The following is a 23,327-nucleotide window of genomic DNA, read 5'->3' on the forward strand; positions in this document are numbered from 1 at the left end:
AAGTTGTTTCCTATTTATGCAAACTGATGCTGTGTTGTAGATGCTTATCCAAAGAGTGAAATGATTTATACGTGGACAAAAGGACCTGAGAAGTCAGTGGAAGTTCCTGAGGAGTCTTCCAGTTTAGTTCAGTATGACCTGCTTGGACATACAGTATCCACTGAAACCATTAAATCTATTACAGGTAGGAATCTCATCAGTAAAAACCAACTTGAGGTAAAACTAACCCCGTAACATTGCCCAAGGCTTTTTTCTTTCCTTCCTATATTCTACTGAATGTCATAGGATATATTATTAAGGGCTGAGAGCATAAATCTGAATTAGGTTACTGTCCTTCAGATTTACATTTGCAGATTCATTACCGTAGATTGTGACAGTTTCAGAAAGCTAGAATGAGATCATTACTCCAAGGGACAAAATGAGCATTTAATCACTGCTTAAAATGCAGTTTGAAGAGTCAAGAGGATGCCTGGGTGAGGAAGTAATTTCTCAGCACTGTATCCACATTATGTGCAAAAGACTTCCTTTGTTTGACGGTGCAAACAGCTCGAGATAGAAGTACAGCATACAGAATGGGTTATTAAAGCCATAAAAACCCTCTAGTCAGATAAGGATAGGCACAAATGCATTAGTCACAATAGATACTTCTGATGATTTGTGCTGCGAGAAAGAAGCAAATGGCAACTACAGGCATCCGAAATGGGTGAAGTATCACTGATGAGCAGTGTGGTGATAAACAAGCATAAAATATTTTTAAAATCTGGAATAATTTTCTAGGCATCAGCATGTTTGTGTGTTGTGAGATGGTCAAAATGAAACAGATAAAGCAAATATATTTGTACTTCTCTACAGATGGTTTTCTCAAAGATAAAGCAGCATTTTGCAATAGACTAGAAATTTATTTCTCAGCATATTGATTACTGTGAGTTAACAACAGAATTTCCTTACTGTCTCCACAATGCTCATTCTGTAGTGCTTTATTTAAGCACTTTTTTTCAGTTTATGGTAAAACTGCAGTTGTTTTGTTTAATATGAATGATATTTTAGGTAAACTTACAGTATTTTTAATGCTTGTTAATGATTTTTGCATTTGTTTGATTATCACGGTAGTGCTGATGTATAAACCTAGTAAAAAGCTGAGATGCCTCCATATCGTTTGATGTGCATTATTGCTATTATTGTTTTATTTGGCACGTAGGTACCACAATATTCTGGATACTATGGAAGGTAGATAGCTTGTACCTTGAGACTCTTTTCTTCAGCAGATGCCAAAAGAATTTTAAAAATCATGCTTATACTGTAAAATGTACTCCAGTATTAGCTGTACGTCTATAGTATTTTTGATAGCAGCCTCAGAATGGCACTGTAAGGACCTACTACTTCCAGGATTTTTTGTTTAAAACTTTCATTCATTCTTGTCTCTAAGGAATGTATCTTTCTATGCACGTTAAGTGGTATGAATAGCATCATCTTAAACAATCCTAGTTGATAATCTGAAACAGTTATTTTGCAACACAAATTTGTTGCGCAATCAGAAAAAATATTTTCTTTTTCTTGTCTTTTTTTTTTTTTAGGTGAATATATTGTTATGACAGTTTACTTCCACCTCAGACGAAAAATGGGTTATTTTATGATTCAGACCTATATCCCATGCATTATGACCGTGATCCTTTCTCAAGTTTCATTTTGGATAAATAAGGAATCTGTGCCAGCTAGAACTGTGTTTGGTAATTATTTCTTTTATTTCTTGTACTTCCTCTTTTAATGACTTTCACTAGAATCGGCCTTTCTAGTGCATTGGAGTGTACTGCTTCCACACTAGCACAGAAACATCGAATAATGTAAATTCAGCAGAATTTTTGCTATCAATGTACGAAGAAGGTTGATATGTGAATCCTTGGAATCTCGGAAGAAGTTCAGAATATTTAACCAGAAGGGTGATACTGTTGCCTGTGGTAAATGGGGGTGTATATCAGGATTCTGCCTGTTTGAGGAAGCAAAGTGGGAAGACCTGGCCCTGAGTAACAGAGTCATGTCCTTCATCTGCACCCACAGCAGTTTTATCCTCCACTGAACAGTAGTGTAATTACTTGAACTTACACTTTCTAAAATACTTTACAAACAATTTTATTGGGATTTTGTTAGATATACAGATGTCTTCTTGTGAGATATCTGTGTCATCAGTGGAAGGTTGTTATGGGTACGGCTTAGATTCTGTTACTGTTATTTAATGTTTAATGCTTTTCTCTCCTTTCTGCCATTGCCATTATGAAAATGAATTCAAAAAGCAAAATTACTACAAGATATTAAAATTGCCCTCATCAAAATAGGGGTTGAAGGAGATGCTACAATGAACTCTGAAAATAAAAACCAAAAAAACTTCTATGAAAGGGAAAGCATAAGAAATTAAATGGAAATACGATTCCTCACAAAGAAGTAGGATAAAACCATTTTTAAAAGCAGTTTTTATGGAGCAATATCTTGATTTTTATAATGTACTGTAGTCAAAAGCAGGACTAATCAGGAAGAGAATATTCTGCAAAAAGCCTTTCTATAGATAGATAGATAGATAGATGCTGGCAAGACTGATAGGAATTAATGTTTCGATGTGATGGCCCATTCAGACATGTAAGTGGAGTCAGAACACTGTTCCATATCACAGATTAGACAAGGTCGATGATTAGTTATAGGAGAAACAACGTGTAAACCTAATAAGAACCCTAATGAGAACTTCTCAACTCCAGCATTACATTAGGCATAATAGTATGTCACTTCACATGCCTTTGCTGTGATGTTGAATAAGGGTGCTTTTTTTGAAGGGGGTATTGCTGTGAACTCAAAAGGTAGAATGTATATTTACAGACAAAATGTGATAATTGAAAATTATCTGGATGAAGCCAGAATACCTGCTATGGTACCAGGTTTCTAGAGGAACTGTCAGAAGACGCTAACCAAAAAGTCTTTCCATTAGACACTGCGTGATTAGGGAGAACTTGGCAAACGTAACAGAGGAAGGATACACGAGGAACTAAGGTACATCAGGTTGTGATTTCCACAGTCAGAGCTTCAGACACCTGAATCTGGTGATTGTGAGACATTGGTGTTGTTAGAGGAAAGACAGCAGTAATTTCAAAACAGTTTTTTTAACATTAATTTTTATATTAAAATACTCTTAATATATTTTTATATGTTTATGTGTATTTCTAATCAGAAGCATGCAAGTATTTTGCTCTGGATAATTATTATGCAAGTCATGTGTATATATAATATTTTTTACCAGAACTTAATTCCCTACCCTGTAAATCCCTATGTCACATATCCAAGGGCATTTGCAGTGGCAAGTGCAGGTCTCCTAGCAGAATGATTTAATAGAGGGAAATTTGATGAAGACTGTGGCAGTGAACTATAATACTGTCATGGCCTCTTCTGTCCTCCTTGTATTTGGGGAATGGTTGATCATTCAAGTCACTTCACCCCAATTTTACATTTGTTAAACAAATATCTTTAGAAAGGCAATTCAAACAAACTATTTACTTGAAGTGGACAAAGGCAGAGTTGGGAAGGACAGGGATGAGCAGGGGTGGTTCTCTTCCAGGAAAAAAAAAACAACCAACCAACCAACCAAACCCCAAACCCATCTTTCCATATTTTTTTTTTCTCAATCTTAAACATTTTCAGTAGTGTGTTTTTCAACACCTTCCCACTGAAGGTTTTGTGAGCTTGCATCTGTGTTTTTATCCTGCTGAGTTTTTGTTGAGATATTCTTTGTGCTTTCATGAACTAGCTGTTACTTTCTTTTCTTTTTTTCTTCTTCAGTAGGAAGGACTGATTTCATTGTATCCAGTTCTCTGTGTGGCAGTGTCTAGGTGAAGCTTTTTTATATCAGATTACCCAGATGGAATAGCACCATTTAGGCAACAGGGGATGTGAGGATCCTGTTGAAAAACATGCTCTTAATTATTTTGAATTCTTCTGCATATATTCATTTCATCTTGAATTAAAATGAGTACAGTGTTCTTTTCATAAGAGTAAAGATATCTCCATTTGTAGTCAGTCTTCCTTGAAGTTATTGTGGTAGGATTTATGCAGTGTTCACTGTATACTCTGTATTCAACATTCGTATGATATGGGATATTTTGGATGAAAAAGGGGAGAAAAAGACCCCATACCTTGGTTTTATACAGCAGGTATTTGATTTGAAGCATTACCGTGGTCGTATTTTGAGTTCAGTGTTCATGCTTATACACTTTAATTAAAAAGTTGTTCTTTCAGTAGATGAAACTCTAATTAAATTTCATCCGTTGACTAGTAGCAGAAGGGTCTAAAACATAAGGTGATGGTTTCTTAATTAACAGAGTTGTTAACATAATATTCTAATTTTCCTTAGTGCTGAAATAATTTGCCATGACTTAACAGCACCTGGATCATGAGTAGGATCAGAGGAACAGACGCAGACTCATAGGTGACATTCCGAATCCATTACAGGAAAACCCATGTTTTTGCTGCAGTCTGAGGAGCCCTCCCTTATTTAACAACTAAAATTATCTTCAAATGTTTAGAAAATAACTTTTTATGAGAAATTCTACTGAACTTGACATGAAAAAATATGAAATGAAGGCTTCCACGTTTTCTTCATGTGAACTGTAGATAATGTGCTGAAGTCATGGTTTTCCTTGTCTCCTTCAAAAATCTGTTTAACTATTTTATGTGCATAGTTGCTCATAGATATAAGATGGTTGCTGTAACTTAAATCTAATGCACTATTTACAAGCAGCAGAGAAAGACGCTAAAGTGATTTTAAGTCTTTGTTCCAAGATGCTTATCTATTTTCACTTCATTTTACTCAGATTCAGCAGTGCTTTTTGCTTTATTTCTTTGAAGGAATAACGACAGTGTTGACAATGACGACACTGAGCATCAGTGCAAGACATTCACTGCCAAAAGTATCCTATGCTACTGCCATGGACTGGTTCATAGCGGTCTGCTTCGCCTTTGTGTTCTCTGCTCTTATTGAGTTTGCTGCTGTCAACTATTTTACTAATATTCAAATGGAAAAAGCCAAAAGGAAGACGGTAAAATCCCTTCTTGAATTTCCAGTTGCTCCAGTACAAAGAGAAAGAAGTACAGAAGAGACACTCACGGTATGTTTTCAGCTTATACGAACATTTTCTGTCTTTTTGTTAGTGTTTCTTGGTAAATAGTAGCCTTTAACTTCCTTGCAGCTTCCCTCTGAGCTAATGACGCAGCCTAAGTCAGCCTAGTGGAAGGTGGCTGCTACACTACATTCAATGATAAAAACCTATAAAACATGATTTAATTCTTACTTGCATTATTGGATTAACTCAGGGGAGAGGAGGAGGTTGTGTCCATCCATACCTGCAGCCTCTTCTATATTTAGTTATGTTTTGGGGAGAGTTGGTTAGAATAGGTATCTTTAGGAAACTTTCCCTTTGCATGTTAATTCTGATTGGACTGATTATACAGACCAAGATATTACAGATTATAAGGGCAGCATGTTACCTTATGTGGCTAATGTCTTTAATGAATTAAAATAAGCTAAAGTGTTGCAGTTGTAGCTTGAAGCACTTCCCTAGACATCACAGTTCTCCTTTCATTCCATGTATTGTCTATGTAGAGTTTTCTTTCTTCATCAGTTACAATTTCAGGAATTCTTGAAGAATACTGGATGAAACCTTTGTGTCCACCATTGATTTCATTTTTATGTAGTTTGTGTATCTTTGCACAGGAGCTCGCCTCAACTCTTGAAAGGGTTTTGGGGCTCTGTTTAACAAAATGCTTTCCAGCTTTCATAGTGCTTCAGATAAATTGTGACTTGTGTGGTAGCTATCTTAGTGTGCGGACCAGTTAATAAAGGCTCGATCTCATTTCCACTTGAGCTCATGGGTAATTCTTCTGTCCTCCCTTTCCCATTTCCATATGCTTAATCTTTGCTGCATCACTCCTTCTCTCTACGAGACACCTGGCTAACAAAGTCATGACAGCACTTGCACTGGCTATGGGGCAGGCCAGTAATTCCGAACCATGGCTGACTTTTGGCAACAGCACTCAAGAAGTAAGATACTGACAGCGGTGTTGTAATTTACTCTTCCTGTCAGGCTGACTTTGTAATTTCCTTTGTCTGACCCATGATTTAAGAACCGCTGTTTTAGACTAACTCTTGGTAATTTTGTCTTCTGTCTCTTTTCGCGTCTCATTTATCTTCTTCCCTATTCATCTGCTCTCTTCTGCCTTTCCACCCCCTCCATTTGCTATCGCTGCTCAGCTGCTGTCCACCCACTTCCATTTTTCTTCCTCTTCTTTGCTCCCCGTAAATTATTACTGTTTTCAATCTCCTGGCTGTGTTGTTCTGTTAGCTCCCATTTCTGTTTAAAAGGATAGATGTGCTCCTGAAGAGTTGGTTAGTCGTCACTCTGCTGGCTGCTAGTAAGAGATGGGAACAAAAAAAAGTATGTTTATAGTAGTGTGTAGTTCGCTGTGTCACTAGAGGTATTAGTGCCATTAGTTTATGCTAAGCTTGATTGTACAGCGTGCAGTTTAGTATCTCGGGCACTGCTGAGTGATGTTAATAAGTACTACTTCTGGTGATAGCTTTTACTTGCGTATATAGGAAAATAAATTACATGAGAACAGTTTCATCCTAGGTTTATTTATAAGAGTCAATTAAAAGAAAAGGAAAAAATAGTAGTTTTCTCAGGTAGCAATGATGGAGGCTTAACCAAACTGTTTTGATTCATGGTCAGAATTGCTGTAAATCAGTCTTGTATCATGGCTTAGCCGTTTGTACACATTTAGGAGAAACTTCTCTTTCTCTCTCTCTTTTAACAACAGCAACAACAGAACACACACAGCTTCACCCAACTCGAAAGCTAGATAGAATGAGATGTGAACAATTCTATTCCACTGCTTAATTAATACCTCAGTGACAAACATGGTAGTGTGCTTACAGGTTTGGGAATTTTGAAATCACTCAAAGGAGCAATCTACTTTTTTGGAGGGTCATGCATTAATGTTATGAGTAAATGAGTTATAATGTTGATTGTACTTTGAACTGTAATTTTTTAATGAATTTTTCTCCAATTATGCCTATGCTAAAACTTGAGTCTTTCCTCTTCCAGTACAGGGGTACAGGGTGAACCTGCAGGTACTGTTATGAAGGCTTACCTACCGTGCAGTCCTTTTTTTGACTAGGGCATGACTTCTGTTCGGGTCTCCTGCTGTGTAGAACAGAAGCTAATATGGCTGTTCTAATTCATTAGAAGTTAATATGCCTGTTAGACTCTGCTTTTCAACATGACATGTAATATAGTCCTCTCCTTAAAATTTTTAGTTTTGCTTATAGAAGATTAATCTAGAATTTTCTTATGCTGTATTATTAATCTGATTTTTTTTTTCTGCATGTGTACTGTCTAATCAGTGCTGATTTACTAGAGATAACAGAATCTCAGCTTCCCTGTGAGTTTGTGGTGCACAAAGAATGCAAGACAATAGCCTGACTGTAGCATGTAATCAGTAAGCTTTGTTTCTTAACATAAAGACTATGCACTTTATCTCCATAGCTAAATGATAGGCTTTGATTTCTTAACCTAGTTAGTGTTTGAAAGAAGTCTGTACTATGTTGCCACTATTGTGCTAGAATTTCTGTTGTTAGCAATACAATTGCCAGAGCTGAAGGAAAAGTTTTAATTTAAACTTGAAACTTTTCAAACAGACTTTGCCTAATCTGGTAAATTTGCCAGTCTCTCAAAATTAAAAATCTTCACTTAGCCCAGGGAGGAAGCATGTGTCAACTGGGAAAGAAGGTGCCAAAATACCTAAACCCTACAGTTCTTTCTGGTGCATATCTCATTATTGGCAACCTGCTTTGGATCTTCTACTACTTGGAGGGGGAAATCCAAATCTTATGCCTGTTAGCTCTGTACTTCTGCCTGCCTTGAAATGGCATAAAGGTAGCTGCCTTGGCTTTTCGTAGTTGAGGCCTCATCTGTATAGGTGTCCTGAAAACATGAAGAATACAGAGCAGTTGAGGCTATTAAGGAAAACAAACAAGGGGGGGTTCATTTTATGGGCTGTTGATTCTGCATTATTCACTGTATGGTTATGTGGATTTAATTTTTTTTTCTCTACAGTAACATGGTGGGATTGTCCTAGAGGGTTTCTAGAAGTGAGCAAGTTGGGCTGTGAAACTGGATTTGCTATAGACTATAGGGATTTTACTCTCTAATAGTACTACAAATTAGGCATTTTAATAGTAAATTGTGGTAACATAAATCGCATGTAATTGGAAGCCCTTTTTTGACATGTATGTGTTTGACCAGTTTCTAACCATAGAATCAAAGTGGGTTTTCTATATTGAATCAGCTCATATATTACTCATGCTAATTAGAATTCTTGGTGGTGGGTTGTTTTTTCTTTTCAGTCAAAAACACCTTTCCAGTTGTCTTGGATCAAAGGCAACTCCTGTCATTATGATCAAATGATTTGGGATATGTGCATTCATGCTATGTATTTCTTCATCATAACTATTATGCCTTTAGTGTAGCAAACGTGGTCTATATGCTTTTCGAAGTTATTCTCTTGTGTAATTAAGTTTACTTTTCTTGAGCCACTTGATGGGTATGACTGATCAAGATATTGATTACAGTAATCATTAAATGAATTTCAGAGGAGAGCTAAGTAATCTGAACTGTGTTAATTCCAACAAAAAATCCTGGTGTCAAGCTAATTTACTGGGCTGGAGGTGGCAGGAGCAAGCCTGTAGTGCCTGCAGATGCAGTCCATGCTCCTCTATCACTTGGTTTAGTTTTAGCCATGGTATTATGCAGCCTCTTTTTACGCTCCTCCCCCTCTCCACTCCATTGCAACTTTTTATTCTGTTGCCTATAACTTTCTGATACAAACTTAATGTCTTTGGGTAAGGACAAGTGCCATTCTGCAGTAGACATCCTGTGAGCCGGACCCAAGCTTGTTTGAGATCTGCCTTGAGTTCACAAGGGACTTGAACAGCCTCACTCATCCCTTCTTGTCAGGCACAGCGAGATAGTACCGGAGTCTGTCTAAGCCAAGACAGATGACTTACACGGTGGTCTCCTGTGATTTCCTTGTCTTGGGAGCAAGTTAAATTGCTTTGAGGATAGAAGGAAAGAACCTGTCCCTAAATGTTCTGAACTTCTTTCTTTACTAAAAGCAGAAGTGTTGTTGCAAGTCAGTGTGATGACAATGAATGATTTATAGTTTATTATTGGACTCCTGAGTCTATTTTTATGCTTTTGCACTATTTCCTTTTCACTGTATTTGTATGAAGTTTATTTTTAAAGACTACCCAGTTTTGGAGATGAAGAATGCTACTGAAAATGTCTTCAAAAAATCGGCTCCTAAACACTGTTGGTGTGAGCTTCAACCTCAGCTGTTTGTTAAAAGAGTGTGAAACTTGGAAAAAAAAACAGGTCAGACTCAAATGAACCTTTTGAATGGAATAATTTCTTCAAACTCGGTCACAAGTAGACTGTAACTCTCAAACTTTCTTCCTGTTTTCTGAAGGCAGTTAACTGTCATGTTGTCTTGAGTAAGCCCCATAGCATCTAATGGAGTAACTCAAGGGCCAGGCTCTTTACTGCCACGTAGGTGCACACTCCTCTTCTTAATAGGACCATCCATGCTGGGGTGATAAGTGACTGGCATGTACCTGAGAAGTTTACAAGAAACATTGTCATGTGGGCAACCTGCATATGTGCTTTCATGTGATTAAGATGTATTTTCTGTGATATGAAGTACTTGTCTTTTAGTCCTATGATGGACACAGCTTGAGTTACATGATAGGGTAGGTGGGAGGAAGTTGAGGATCCTTTGGCAGCTTTTGGTGAAGAGATGCCTAGACCAGTTTGTCTAGAGCAATTAGTTTGCCTCATGCCCAATGCTGTGCCCCATCTCATGACTTCCAGAGCCAGGATTCGGCTGGATAGATTGTTCTGATGGGCTGGGTACAATCCAGAGGCCATAGGCTGGATACTGATGTTTTTAGTGCATGCTTGTGCTATTTTTTTGTTCTTAATCTCTGAAGTTGATTAATGCTGAAACTACAGCAGATACGCTCTTGTGTCTAAGACTTAGACTGTAAGTGGAAGTGGAAATTTTAGCCTTTGAACCCAAACTTCATTTGAACATGTAGACAAATTCTGTAGTGAAGAGAGGTGCACAAAATATACCAGATCTAGAGTATTTCTGCTTAATTTCTTTGCTTCTTCCTTGGGCTGCTAGAATAATAGCTTCCCCTGTCCTAGCAAATCAAGAAGTGGTGATGAACCTGCTTGCCTCATATGTGGAGGGAGTTATCCAAAGAGCAGTTAGCTCTTAATGGCTGTACTTTGACCACAAAGGTGACGGTCTGCTTACTGAACTCCCTGTGTGGATGTGTAGCCTACCTCTTCTGTATGACTTGAATAGGCCTTCAGTTAGAAGAGCATTTCAGGTTTTTTTCATATATTAATAATTTTTTGCTCCTTCACTACTTCTCCACAGCCTTGGGTGTTATGGTTCAGGGTTTTTTAGGGCAGTGGCATTTAAAACTCGGATCCTAATGAAGGACTTCAGGTTCAAGAAAGTGTAGAGTTCATGCAAATATAAAGACAGGACCATACAAAGGGAGGTTGCGGTGCCATGTGAGTAATTTCTTTGACATGTCAACAATTTTCTGTCTAGTTTCATTAGTCAACATTTTTGCTGTCAATGATTTGCAGTCATAATATGCTAGCGTCATGTTTAAGTAGGGTGAGAGTGGATGCAGCTCATAAACAACTGACACATTTCAGACTGAAGGCTATTTGAAAGACAGGAGTGAATGCCTGTCTTGGTAAGGCTGCAGTGACCTAGTGGGAACTTTGAATGTTTGGATATCTGAAGATAGAATGGATCAAAAATGGTTCTTAAAATATTTTATTAGCTGTGATGCTCAGGTACGATGCTTTGTGTGCTTGGCTTTTTTTTGTTGCTGTTTTTCTTTTGTTTTTGTTTTCTACTCAGGTCTCTAGACTTGGATAGTCTTGCCCAACAACTGGCACTACTTACAATGTAAAAGCTAAACATCTGCTCAAACAATATGATTGGGGCATAAATGTGGGGTGTACAATTGAAAATGGCTTTCTTAGTATTTCACATAGTGTGTCTTTCTAAATAGCACAAATTAAAGTGCTATATGAAAAAAAATTGTTTCTTTCCAAGAATCTGATATTGCTCTGCATTTACCATGCTTGAGTAGTGGAATAAATTTACAGTGGAAGTAGAAACATTTGTCTACTGCAAAGTGAGCAGAGTAATTACTGGAAGTACTCAACGTAGTATTAGGTTTGAGGCTAGATTCTGACCCAACTTAACTGTGACGTAAACTCTATTGAATTCCAGAGTTCAGTTATAATGAAGGTAAAAAATGGTTGGGTGTTAATAAAATGAACAAAAGTGCTGGAATTCAGAGCTGAGGAATTACTCTTTTTCTTATTGGTAGTGGAGATGTGTGTTGTGGCGGTTTGGTTTTGTGGTGGTTTTTTGTTTTTCGTTTTTTTTTTTTTTTTTTTTTTAACTATATAATATACACACCAAAAAAAGGCAGGAGTTTAGTTTCAACACTTGATTTATAAGTAAACAAAAAACCCTGCTGGAGTGCTGTCTCCTCCAACCCTTACTAGGAAATGTGATAATTGCTCACTTTTCAATTTCTACAAGTATTATAAAGAACTACCATGATAGTAGGTGAGAGAATGAGGGATATGCTTGGCTGTTATTTGTCTGTTGCTCAAATACCTGACAGAATTTACTGTAGTTAATAGAAGACTTAATTTAAATGGTATTAGGATAAGGCTTTTATTTTGGAGACCAAAGCATAACTCAGTAATATTAATCTTTCCAGTGTTATTCTAGAAAATACTAAACCCCATTGATTTAAATTCTAAAAAATGTTCTTAAATGCCTTGCTCTGTCATTGTGCTGATCTGCTGGAAAAAGAAGCCTACCATGCTCCGAAAAACTTATTCCTTATGGTTACATTATTAGAATTAAAAAAAAATACAAGTTCCTGTTTAATATTAAAAGTTATTTGCATGCTAATATCAGTTGCGGACATTAAGATAGGTTTTATATTGATCTAATTGCAATTTCCTTTTTTTTTAAAATTTTTTTTTGTAGAGGCAAATGTTAAGTAGCCTTTCAGAAACACCAAGTCAGAACAGTGAAAGGCATAAGATTTTCAGATTGTTCAGTATCCCTTACAATGCAAGTTATCAGGGAGTTTATAGTTTTCCCTATGATGATTAGCATGAAATGAAGCCTTTGAGCACAAGACTTTTCATATTTTCTCCTTAAACCTTTTTCTGTATTTATATTTAAATTTCAGTTTTGTTTCCCCTCCACAAAGAGTTTTTGATACTTGTGAGCCCAATGACAGCAAATTGCAATTGAGTTTCACAGCTGTGTGTGAGGTTGCTAGCTGACTTCATTTTTACACTGGGAAAATTGGAGTCAGAAGAAATAAATGTTGAGAGCCTTGGGAAAATCTACAAGGCAATGAGTGTTCAAGGCATTTTCAGCAAACTACTGAAGCAAATTTAACTACAGCTTTAAGGTCACTGAAAATTGAAAGATACAGGAAATAATGAAGGTCTTTTGTCCCTAATCAACTGTTCTTCTTCCTTTCATAGATGTTATACAGAGCATCTCTTGGTTAGCACATGACCTATCCTAATAGATTTATTATTTCTTGCCATAGTTATATTTTTGGTTGTTTCATTTTTGTCATGATATAAATAAAATATTTAAGAATAATGAATACAAATGCTTAAGAAACATATACATGCATCTTACATTTACATACGTACACATACGTATGCATGTATATGGCTCTTAAGCACCACACAGGTAGACGGCCTTATTTGGCATCCATTTCTTGAGAAAAGGTTCTTCTAATTTATGTCTCTTTAATAACCTTGAATTCACTTTTCTTCTCTGTTGTGCACTTTAGGCCTAATGGTGGAACATAAGATGAAGTGCTCTTTTTACCTCTTCCCCACCTCACATCGCATGATTCAGATTGTAAAATGAGCAGCATGGATGGTGGACTGGCTCTTATAGCTATCTCCCCTCACTTTTTCCTCTCCAAGTAATCTCCATTGCTCTTTGCACTGCTAAAACTGTGGACTAGAATTTATTGCACTTTGTGGCAGGTGGAGCTTTTTTGGTCATATTCCAGGGCTCTGTAAGGCAAAACAAAATCTCTAGTACTATTCCAGTAAAATTTTGATTGACTGGCTCCACAACATAGTAGTAAAACATGGTAGATTTCTCCTCCAAGTTGTGCATTTGCTAGCAGCATGGCAATATGGTGACTCAGTGGGATTTGGGACAAGCAGCATTATTTACACTGATGACAACATGCTACTTCCTTGGTAAATGTCAAATGGTGTGAATTTGGCAGGCTATATAATGTCCTCCCAGAAGAACAGACTGTTTTCTTAGGAAGGAATGGTAAGAATAAAAACCACCATGGTAGTGTTTAATAGGAAAATATTACTAAATTACCACACAAACTATTTTCATGTTGCTGCTAAACAGTAAGTAATGCCAGACTTGTCTTTGCTTTAAGTCTTCCAGTTTTTGCATGGGTTTTCATTTGAATTAATTGAGATGTCCCAATTTGGGAAACTTATGCTTTCATATAGCACATCACTGACCTTCCTATGTATTAATTTACCTCCATCTCATTGAAGGTTTAATAGTCACAGAAGACTCTAATCTTAGCCTTGCAAAATTAACAGCGAGGAATAAAGATGTTTATTTACTGTCCATTTTTCACTTAATTATAGTAACTCCTCTTTGTTATACTTGATTATTCTAATAAACAATTAAAATTCTGTGCAATTTTAGAACTGCTTTGATTGTGGTACCCTTTTCACATTTTTTTTTAAAGAGAGATTAAGTATCTAAAATGGTGATCAGACACTTATTAAAAAAGGTTTAATTACTAAATTTCCCTAGATAGGCATGTACAGAACTGACTTGCTCCTTCCAATGTTTTTGCCATGCATCTTAGGTGGAAAAATACCTACTCCGTTTCATCTGAGTGGCCAGCAGGTCTGTTAGATTCAGCCTCCCACAAACGCCACATGGGACTGTGTCTTGGAGAAATGTATTAGTAACCAGATTGCCAGGTAGTCCACGGGCTGTTGAGTTCCTATTGAAGCTGCTCTTCTTATGGTAAATAATTCATATGGGGCCAGGGAGAAGGAGATTCTGGAGCTAGCTTGTCTGAGTCTGTACTGCACTGGAAGGGCGAGATTGAAGTGTGCAGAATGCATACCTATAACAATGAAAGAGAATCACTTGGCCTAGAATACCCTGTAGCCTGGTTGGGAAGCACTTGAGATGTGGGAAGCCTGTCTTGATAAACCTGCGACAGTTGGGGCAGATATGATGTCTCCAATCACCAAACCTATGTTCCCGTTCTGGTCAACGGGTTCCTAGAGGAGGACAGAATCTTTTTGTGTCTTTGTTTACAGTGTGACTTAGCTATCTAGCTTGAGGAAAGAGCTCAGAGCTGAAAGTGCCGGGTACAGTTGGATGGCTGCTTCTGCAAAGGCACATAATTTAGGCTGTGAATCCTACCCAGGGCATTTCTCTTCAGCTTTGACAGCTGCTTGCTGGATGTTGAAGCATTAGCTCTCTCCCTCTAGGACTGGTACCAGATGGTGGTGTTTTGACTTCTAAGTTCTACTGTGAATTTATCCCTGAGCAAATAGAAGCTACTACTTTAAATATTGTACTACCTCTGTCCCGGAGAGAGATACCACTTTTGTGAATATCCTGTGTCAAAGATCTGATAAGGGTCTAGAAAAGGTATTGACCTGGAGCAATGAACTTTCTGTGTGAGCAAACAAATGGTGAAAAAGCATCCCTGGGACCTTGTGCAATGTTGCTGTTAAAGTCAGTCATAGGACGAGGATGACACACATCTTCTGAAGTGTCTGTATATCCAGCTCCAGGACTGCTGAGCTATTTTCCAAAGAGTGCTGGGGTGGACTAGAAGAATATCTCTGAATTATACTGCAAATATGTGGCCCTAGTTTTCATGTGTACCTGTTTATCAGCAGCTAATGATGGCTGTGCTTCCTAGTGGCCAGAGGGCTTGTGAAGGGGAGTTTGGGTGCCGAGTACTACTGATTCTCTGTCAGATCAGGCAGTAGAAACTGCTTATTTTGGATTTACATCCTGACAGGATGCATCCATTGTATGGATACAATTATGAAGCAATTTAAAATTGCAGAGACTGATTTAAAGCTGCTATGTAGAGCACTAACAGGCTATTGGAAGATGCTCTTGAGTTGTATGAAGGAGCTAACTGTACAGTGCTGTACCAACACAAGAATTTCTCACAGCTTGCAGTGTGCTCAGTGCTTACATTCTTAAATACAGTCCTGTATAAAAAAAGTTGCCTGATGCCCTGGTGATTACTTTTATCATTGCTGCATTCTCTCCAGGACTTGGCACGTGACTTTTAAATAATGTTCTTGTTTGTTTTACAGATTCTAGGTTGGCTTTATCATAGGGAATAAGCACTGTGGCTGTTGCCAGCTCTCTTTGTTCTGTAACAAGATGACTAAGTTTGTCAGTTCAGTATTGTATATTGCTGTGCTGATGATCCTGTTCCCATGAATCTCAGCTCAGCTGCTGCATGCTACTTCAGTTCATGCTAAATTTGCAATCTTGACTTCATTGAAGTACAAAATTGGCTTGGTTGTGAAAACCTGGTAATACATACAAAACAATCCAGTACCTTCTCTTTTTTGGCTCAAGTCAAGGCTTATGTAGGCTTAGAGAAAGTTTCAGAATTTCCACATTATGTGAGCGGCTGTTTATGGTGTGCAAACCTTGTTAAATGTTGAAGAGTTTAGATTGACTCATTTGTGCATCATTTTAGTGTGGTAGTAAACAGCAGTATCCATCAAAGTTGAGCTTAAATGAAAAGCAAATGATGTATGAATTGATTTTTTGGAGACAGACTTGTAGGGGGTTGTTGTTCCTCTACATTCTGTCACAGAAGGTGACCATCAAATTTGTCCCACAGATCTGTCACAGTATTTAGCAATAAATTGCATAGATTTATCTTGAAGTCTGCTAACAACATCATTCATTGTGTTATTCATGGTCAATTGCATGTGAATCCACTTGTCAAGGGAAGGATACAGCATTAATTACAACATTTTACACACACCTGCAAGGAGATTGATGTAGTTTTCCTATTTTCGTGCTCTGGGACAAGCAAAAGGGCTTCTTAGCTCAGGACTTTTAACATGGGAAGAATTTGTACTGAATGTATCTTTCTCCACTTCAATTTTTTTAAATATAAGAGCCATGCAAAATAGCATGTGATGCTTCAAAGTAAAGCAAGATCTCTATGCTTTTTAATACAGTAAATATTTTAAAAGCTTTCTGCATACTGCATGTTGCATGGCAGAATTTGGCAGAATTTGAACCTCCTATCCTGTGGCCTCCACCTCCCCAGTAAAGTATCCTTATGCATAGAATTGTAGGTTTCCAAATTTCTTGTACCACGCTTGCCTTTTTTTTTTTTTTTTTTAAAGTTGTATAGACTAATGAAATAATCATTTGGATAGAAAGGAAAAGTGATTATCAATCTGTTCTGAAAAAGACTGGAGTCTGCATTTCCCTACGTTGGGTCAATTCCTTGGCTTTGTTAGTGCAGTCGCCTATCTACATATGGCATATTGTACCTTTCAGTGTCCCTAAATCAAAGTCTTGGTGATAAACATTTGAAGTCCCATGGAGGCTGAAACTTAGCATTCACTGTTGCCAGTCTTGGCTGTTAAAAATCAAACAGGAGATTGGTGCTATAGATTCTTGGCACTAACGTATCCCAGCCAACCACAGAGCCTTATCCAATGAATATGTCCTACAATTATAACAAAATATATATTCTTAAATTATTATCATAGATCTTGAGAACTTTGGCTATGCATGGAGAGGAATCATGTTCTCAGATTATGCAGGATGTGTGAAACTCTCATCCATAGTGCTTATGCCAGTTAGAGATCAGAGGCTGATTTCTCCTGACAGGATCAATATTGATAAGGAGGGTACAGCAAAGCAAAATACTTACAGCTTCTGGTTTGGTGGTGGTTGTGAAGTTGGTTGGACCAAGTCAGAATGATAGGCTATTTCAAAGGAAGGGTGAGGCATCATTTACATAAGCAGAAAGTTGTTGTGTTTATAGAAGGTAAATCTTTATCAAACTTATTAAGACTAGCATTGCATGCTGTAACATACTGCATTTTATGGTAGCTTCTAGGCTTCCATTTTGCATTGCAACACCATTTTAAATATCTCCCAAAAATCTCACTGAAATGCCTCCAGAAAATCAGTTCCTTTCTCAGTCTAGAGTGAGAATGTAAAAAATGTGGACTCAGTATTTCCTGTGGAGCCCCATCTGGACTAGCACAGCAGCTCTCTGTTGGCTCAGGATAGTTGAGTGATTTCCTGACTTGCCCTTGGAAAGCAATCTTTACTTGGATAATCCCTTCATTTCTTGGGTTGCATTTTAATTTGCCTTCCATTTGATTTTTCATGTTTTATTTCTTGTTTTCATGCTTTCAGACTAAAAGCTGCTGATAGGCAGCAGGTTTGTGTTTCTTGCTGTTGTTTTTAAAAAGACTAAGTAAAATAATTTTGGAAGACAGCATGTGCTTTACATATGTATATAATTTCGTTGGTCAGACTGGCATTGTCACAATCTCCTTTTACTAGGGGTATGCACCCTAGCTGAAATGTCTGTGGAATGTTTTGCTTAGTACAAACCGAATGTCACATTTTACTATGTTTTGCAATGTAGTGGTTAACTTGACTTTTGCTGATATCAACAGAATTTAGGTCATTAAGGCTTGGCTGTGGTATCAGCCTTGTTTAATATTTTTATTAGTGACCTTGGCACTAATCTTCAATGATGTAGAGTTGTGAGATAGTATCAGTACAGAGGAGGTATGGACTAACGTAGGAAGAGTTATAGCATTGAATAGAGGAATATATAGGGGTCACATACATACAAACAATAACAAGAATTAATGCTAGAAACTTTTCAACTGGAGAAACCAAACAGGAGAGACACCCAAGTGCTTTGAAGGAGGAGAATGAGCTTGTGTCATGATACAGCCTTGACTATGGCAAATGCAAGAAAAGGATATACGAGTGGAGGTGGTGGGCAACATGCTGGCAAGGCCACCCTGGCAATGAATGTACATTCCGATCAGTTTTGAGAGGCCTAGAGCTGGGTGCTCACCTGGCATGTTAAACATGGGAGCAGTGACGCACACGCTGCTCACCTCTTGTTTCACTGCCGCACACTGATTTGGCAAAACACACTGGGGATGGGAGTTGGAGTGTGTTCCCCTTAGACGAGGCTTCTGGGGTGCATAAGGTATTGGAGCTAAGCACTGACCCAGGAGATTTTCTGTCTCTAATATTTAAGTTGTTCCCAGGGCCGCTAGGGTATTAATGGTGAACAGGTTGTTCCAGCAGTGGCCAAAACCTTTCTCTTTCTGTGTGTAATGTAACATCTCTCTCCATGGAACCTGCTTGTTTCAGTACATTTCAAGGACAAGGTTCAATTCAAGAACACAAATCCAGACCATTACAATGGTATTATGCAGGAACAACCAGTTTTCAGTGATATGTTGTCTGTAGAGCCCGTTAGAAATACCATGTCTAATTTCCATGCTCTGAGCACTTGGAAGGTGGTTTCCAGAGAATTAACAAAAAAGGTACCCATATTTTTGGTACTTGTTATGCAGTGCAACGTTGTGATATCCTAAAATGTTATCTATTTGGGCTTTATGTGTGTATTGTAATACTTACAAGGAAACTGTGTTTCTCTCTAAACTTATGGTTCCTGAAGTAACAGAAGTCTTTGTGTATCAGTGACAAGAAAGAGAATGCCTTGTAGACTTCTAAACAGTTACACATTTTGACCATGTGAAATAGCATAGATAATGTTCCATTACAGTATTTATTCTAGAATACAATTAATAGTGGATCAAATAGCAATAGTTCTTATTTGGTCACTTAGATGACAGCTGGAGTGGGGGAAAGAGGAGGCATTATGCAAACATATCAATGGAAACAAGTTCCCACAAAAGAAATGGAGATGACTGGAATGTGAGAAGGAGCCTGACTGTTACCTGTTTGTCTTATCAGTGTCCGTGGTTGATGATGCACAGAAGGGAAGGACGCTGAGGCGACTGTTGAAAACAGGTGACAGTACAAGTGAGCAGGAGCATTAAAAGCTGTGTATTGCACTTAATTCTCTGTACTACTCATGGGACCATTCTTTTATGGCTGTGCTTGGCATGATTGAAGATGTGGTACTTGAGTTCTCCAGCACCACCACCTCTAAGCTATCAGTCTGATGTAGGCAGAGAGCAGGAGGGAAGACGGACATGTCTTAGTTCCAGTGCAGATCTACTTTGCAACCCCTGACCCAGCCCATGGGCTTTTGTTCCCCAGGCACTGCTTGAGAGTTTTATGATAGGAGAATCTCACTGGAGCAAAGCCACGTTGTCCAAGAATCTGCATGTAGAAGGTAAAACTCACCTCCTCTCAATGACTCTAGTGCCAGCTTCGCCATAGCATGGAGTCGTTTTGGATAGTGAACACAGACAGCTTGCATCTGCTTAGCTTCGCAAGCCTTCAAGTAACATGCAATATGCTGTCAGGTATTACCAAGTCTCTGGTAAATGTCTTGATTGTACTTTATTATTTCAATTTAGCAGACTTGAAAGCCGCTTTTTTATTCCTGGGTCATTGACAACCCTAGTGTGAAAGTATCCAAGTTGCACATCTGTGTGTACTTCTGCACTTCCCAAAGAGTGACTCAGGGTTGTCTTTCAAACAGTACAATTAGTGTTGCTTTCAGGAAATACCACCTTCCTCTGGTGTTTATTCCAGTCCTCTGCTTCTTTGGATTGCAGATGCAGAAAAAATAAATAAAAGGGATCGACATGCTTCTATATAGGAGGGAGAACTGTGAAACCTAAGAGGGATTCTTTGATATATCAACCATGAGTTGGCAAATACTTCAGCCATGAACTGGCATATAGCTGTGATAGCTGCAGATAAATTCAGGCCAGTAGTATTGCCAGTGACTGATTTGTATTGCAATTAACAAGATTTGGGACCAGCATTCTGGCCGTGATGGGAGTATTGGAGATGTGATTTTTTTTTTTTCTTGTAAATTCTTTTTTTCAGATTTTTTTTTTCAGCTCCCATTTCTGTTTTCTTGAGCCAAAGAGCTAAGCACAACTGATGCAACAAACAGACATCGTTGTCACTCTTCTCACTATGCAAGGTACTAGTACCTTGAATAACACCTGAGTTCTTCTCTGTTACTGCTCTGGCACTTAGCCGGAGAGAATTGCTGTTGAATAAAGGAGAGAACAGAAATTGCTGTTTATCTTCCACTGCCTTGTGCTGTGACCTTTAGCAGGGTTCTCCGGTAGGGGTGAAGGGAAAGGGAGCCAAAGCATAGTAGGTGTGGTGCAGGGCAGTGCTTGGGAATGATATCATCAGACAGGTGCGAAATGTGATTTTTGATATATAACAAGTGATTGTTTGGTCCTGCCTGTATTTAGACCTCTATTGCTGCTGTTGAGCATATATAACCCCATCTGTTATTAAATCTTTGTCTTTTGGAAAGCAGTGAATCTTTGCAAAAAATATATTCACATACAGTATTAAAATATAACACAGTTTATATTTTAGGTGCAAGGCTGAAAGTTCAAAAGTCCGTTCTTCAGGAACTCTTCTAAAAGGAGATTCAGGAGATGTTAGGCTTCTTCTTAAATGTAGACAAGAAAGGCAGAGCCTGAGTCCCACTCCCAGAAGTCAGTAAAATATTAAACTCTCCTGGATTACCTATCCTTAAGGATTACCTTCCTTATCTGTATTTCAGTTTCTAATCCGACCTAGTAAGTACTATTTAGCTTAAGTGTATCTTTCAGAAAGACATCCTGACTTGCCTGAAGACATCAAGTGATGGAGAATTCACCACTTGTCTTAGTTAATTAACGGAAAGGAGTAGTTGATGAAAGGCTGATTTATTCACTGGTTCATTTGCAGATAGAGAATTTATTGCCTTTGGCTGATGTGAAAAAGCACTGCCTTTTTTCCTGAAAGAGTGGTAATGTGGTAACCTGGTTTTGTAAATACTTGCATTTTAATAGCATCAGCTCTGGAAGACAGACTAGAGTTCCTAATATATGGTAGTTACTTTTCCAGAGATATAAAGCAGAAGTAAACCATCATGGCTGGTAAGTTGTATCTAGAATGTTTTTATATCGTCAGAGAAATAGGTAAATATCAGAGAATTTTGTTTTGAGCACGAGCCTGGTAAAAAAACCCCAACTGTAACCAAAGAATCCTTAGCTTCATGGTATTAAGTTTATATAGGTATCACATCATGTGGAGTGTGATGCATCAAATGTGTTCACCCTGGTATTCCAGCCACAGGTAAAAGGAACTCTTGTGTATCACTTTATGTGCTATTAAATCTATTTTCATGACCATGTGATATCTTTGTGCTTCGGGATCAAGCTACTGGTTATATTTGTGAGTATTATTTTGATAATGCTTGTTTATAAGTTTTCCATTGCTTTTGTTTAAGTGTTTATTTTAAGCATTACAAGTATTTTATTTTAACTTTGCAGAGTACAGATGCCAATTCAAATGTGAGGAAAAGAACAAATGCCACAGTACAGTCCGAAGCTGATGGTGGGGGCCGAATTGATACAAGGCACAGCTCCATCCACCCTCCCTCTGTAGCTCAGGGGTCTTCTGACATTACACACCACTCTCTTTCTGCATCAAGTCCCAACCCTTTCACACGCATCAATGCATCAGAGACATTATCTTCTGCAAGAGCTACCCCTCCAGCTCCTCCTTCTACCCCAATTTTAACTGGATTTGTATCCCAGCATGCCACAGCTGGATCCCCTTCCATTCAGCACTTGCTTGGATCTAGACTGGAGCAGATTCAGACCACCACACCTAATACATTAGGAGCATCTGCAAAGCCATCTGCTGTCACACCACCTGCTCCCCCTGCCTCCCACTCTGGCACGAGTAAGATAGACAAATATGCACGCATTTTATTTCCTGTTACCTTCGGAGCATTTAACATGGTCTACTGGGTGGTGTATCTATCCAAGGATACCATGGAAAAATCGGAAAGTCTAATGTAGTTTTGCTGCTATGTAGTAGTTCCTAAATTATACTCATATTTGATGCAGAGTTTCTTCTTTCGAAACTATTTAAAAAGGTCAATAATTCTTATTTATAAAAGCTGTGTGCTACTTTCCCGTTGAAAAGGCTGGAGTTATTGGGGATGATTAGTCAACTCCTACCAGAGTCATGGGTAACAGATTTGTCTTCCTCCCTTCAGCTAGCAGTGAACCATCACTCTCTTCAGAGTACTTTGGCCACGCAGAACTTACCTTTGGGAGGAACATGCACCCAAAACAAATCAAAGGCAGAGGCACACAGCTGTGCAGTGGAACACATCTTGACTGCTAGGAATATGCATGCTGGTTATTACAAATCCTGAGGCACTCAGCACTGCTGTCTGGGCACAGCATTGCATACTCGGAGTGTAAGGTCAATGTCCTGAATATTTTGACAGTGCTTGCTAGGAAAGAACTTGCCTTACTATGTTAAAATTGGCAGAATGGGGGGGAAGAAAATGAACAGTGGAAAAAGAGAGTCCAGCCTGGGAGAGTGCAACTCCAGAAAAGTTATGCAAAGGAGTTGTAGAGCTCCTTATATTTTTACTAAGCTTTATTTTGTGTTGCAACCTGGGAAATTCTCACTCCAAAATAAGGATGAGTGAACCTTGTAAAATCTGAAATATGATGTAATTCTCAAAATTGGAGTTTTTTATTTGGTAAGGTGATCTCAAGTGTGTGATTCTTCTTTGACCTTGCTGACCAGCTTGAGTGGATTTATTCCTAAATTACATCGATTGTGATAGGTGGGGACCAGGGCCACGATGTTCAGCTTACTTGAATTCTTTGTTCTTTATTTGGATGCTTTGGTATCTCCTTTCCCCTTTCCTTCCCCCTTTTTTTCTCCATATTTTTCAGTCACACTCCTCTGATATCCTTTGAACACATATTCCCTCCCCCACCTTCATGTAATGTTTGAGTCAAGTTAAATTTTCAACATGGTTTTAAAACTGGCTTCAAAATTAAGCAAAACAAATTTTCCTG

At 38.2% G+C, this 23,327-nt stretch overlaps 1 protein-coding gene across 2 annotated transcripts in view; it reads left to right on the forward strand.

Moving 5' to 3' along the window:
* Positions 1–22,304, forward strand: part of GABRA4 (gamma-aminobutyric acid type A receptor subunit alpha4) — a 36,393-nt gene extending 14,089 nt beyond the window's left edge. For both annotated transcript variants that reach the window (XM_065633300.1, XM_065633299.1), the window contains exons 6-9: positions 41–184; positions 1,575–1,727; positions 4,882–5,141; positions 21,771–22,304. In XM_065633300.1, the coding sequence (XP_065489372.1) occupies positions 41–184; positions 1,575–1,727; positions 4,882–5,141; positions 21,771–22,304 (1,091 nt within the window). The remainder of the gene's footprint in view (positions 1–40; positions 185–1,574; positions 1,728–4,881; positions 5,142–21,770) is intronic.
* The last annotated feature ends 1,023 nt before the right edge of the window (positions 22,305–23,327 follow it).

The sequence above is a fragment of the Caloenas nicobarica genome, chromosome 4, assembly GCF_036013445.1.
Source record: "Caloenas nicobarica isolate bCalNic1 chromosome 4, bCalNic1.hap1, whole genome shotgun sequence".
Lineage (NCBI taxonomy): Eukaryota > Metazoa > Chordata > Aves > Columbiformes > Columbidae > Caloenas > Caloenas nicobarica.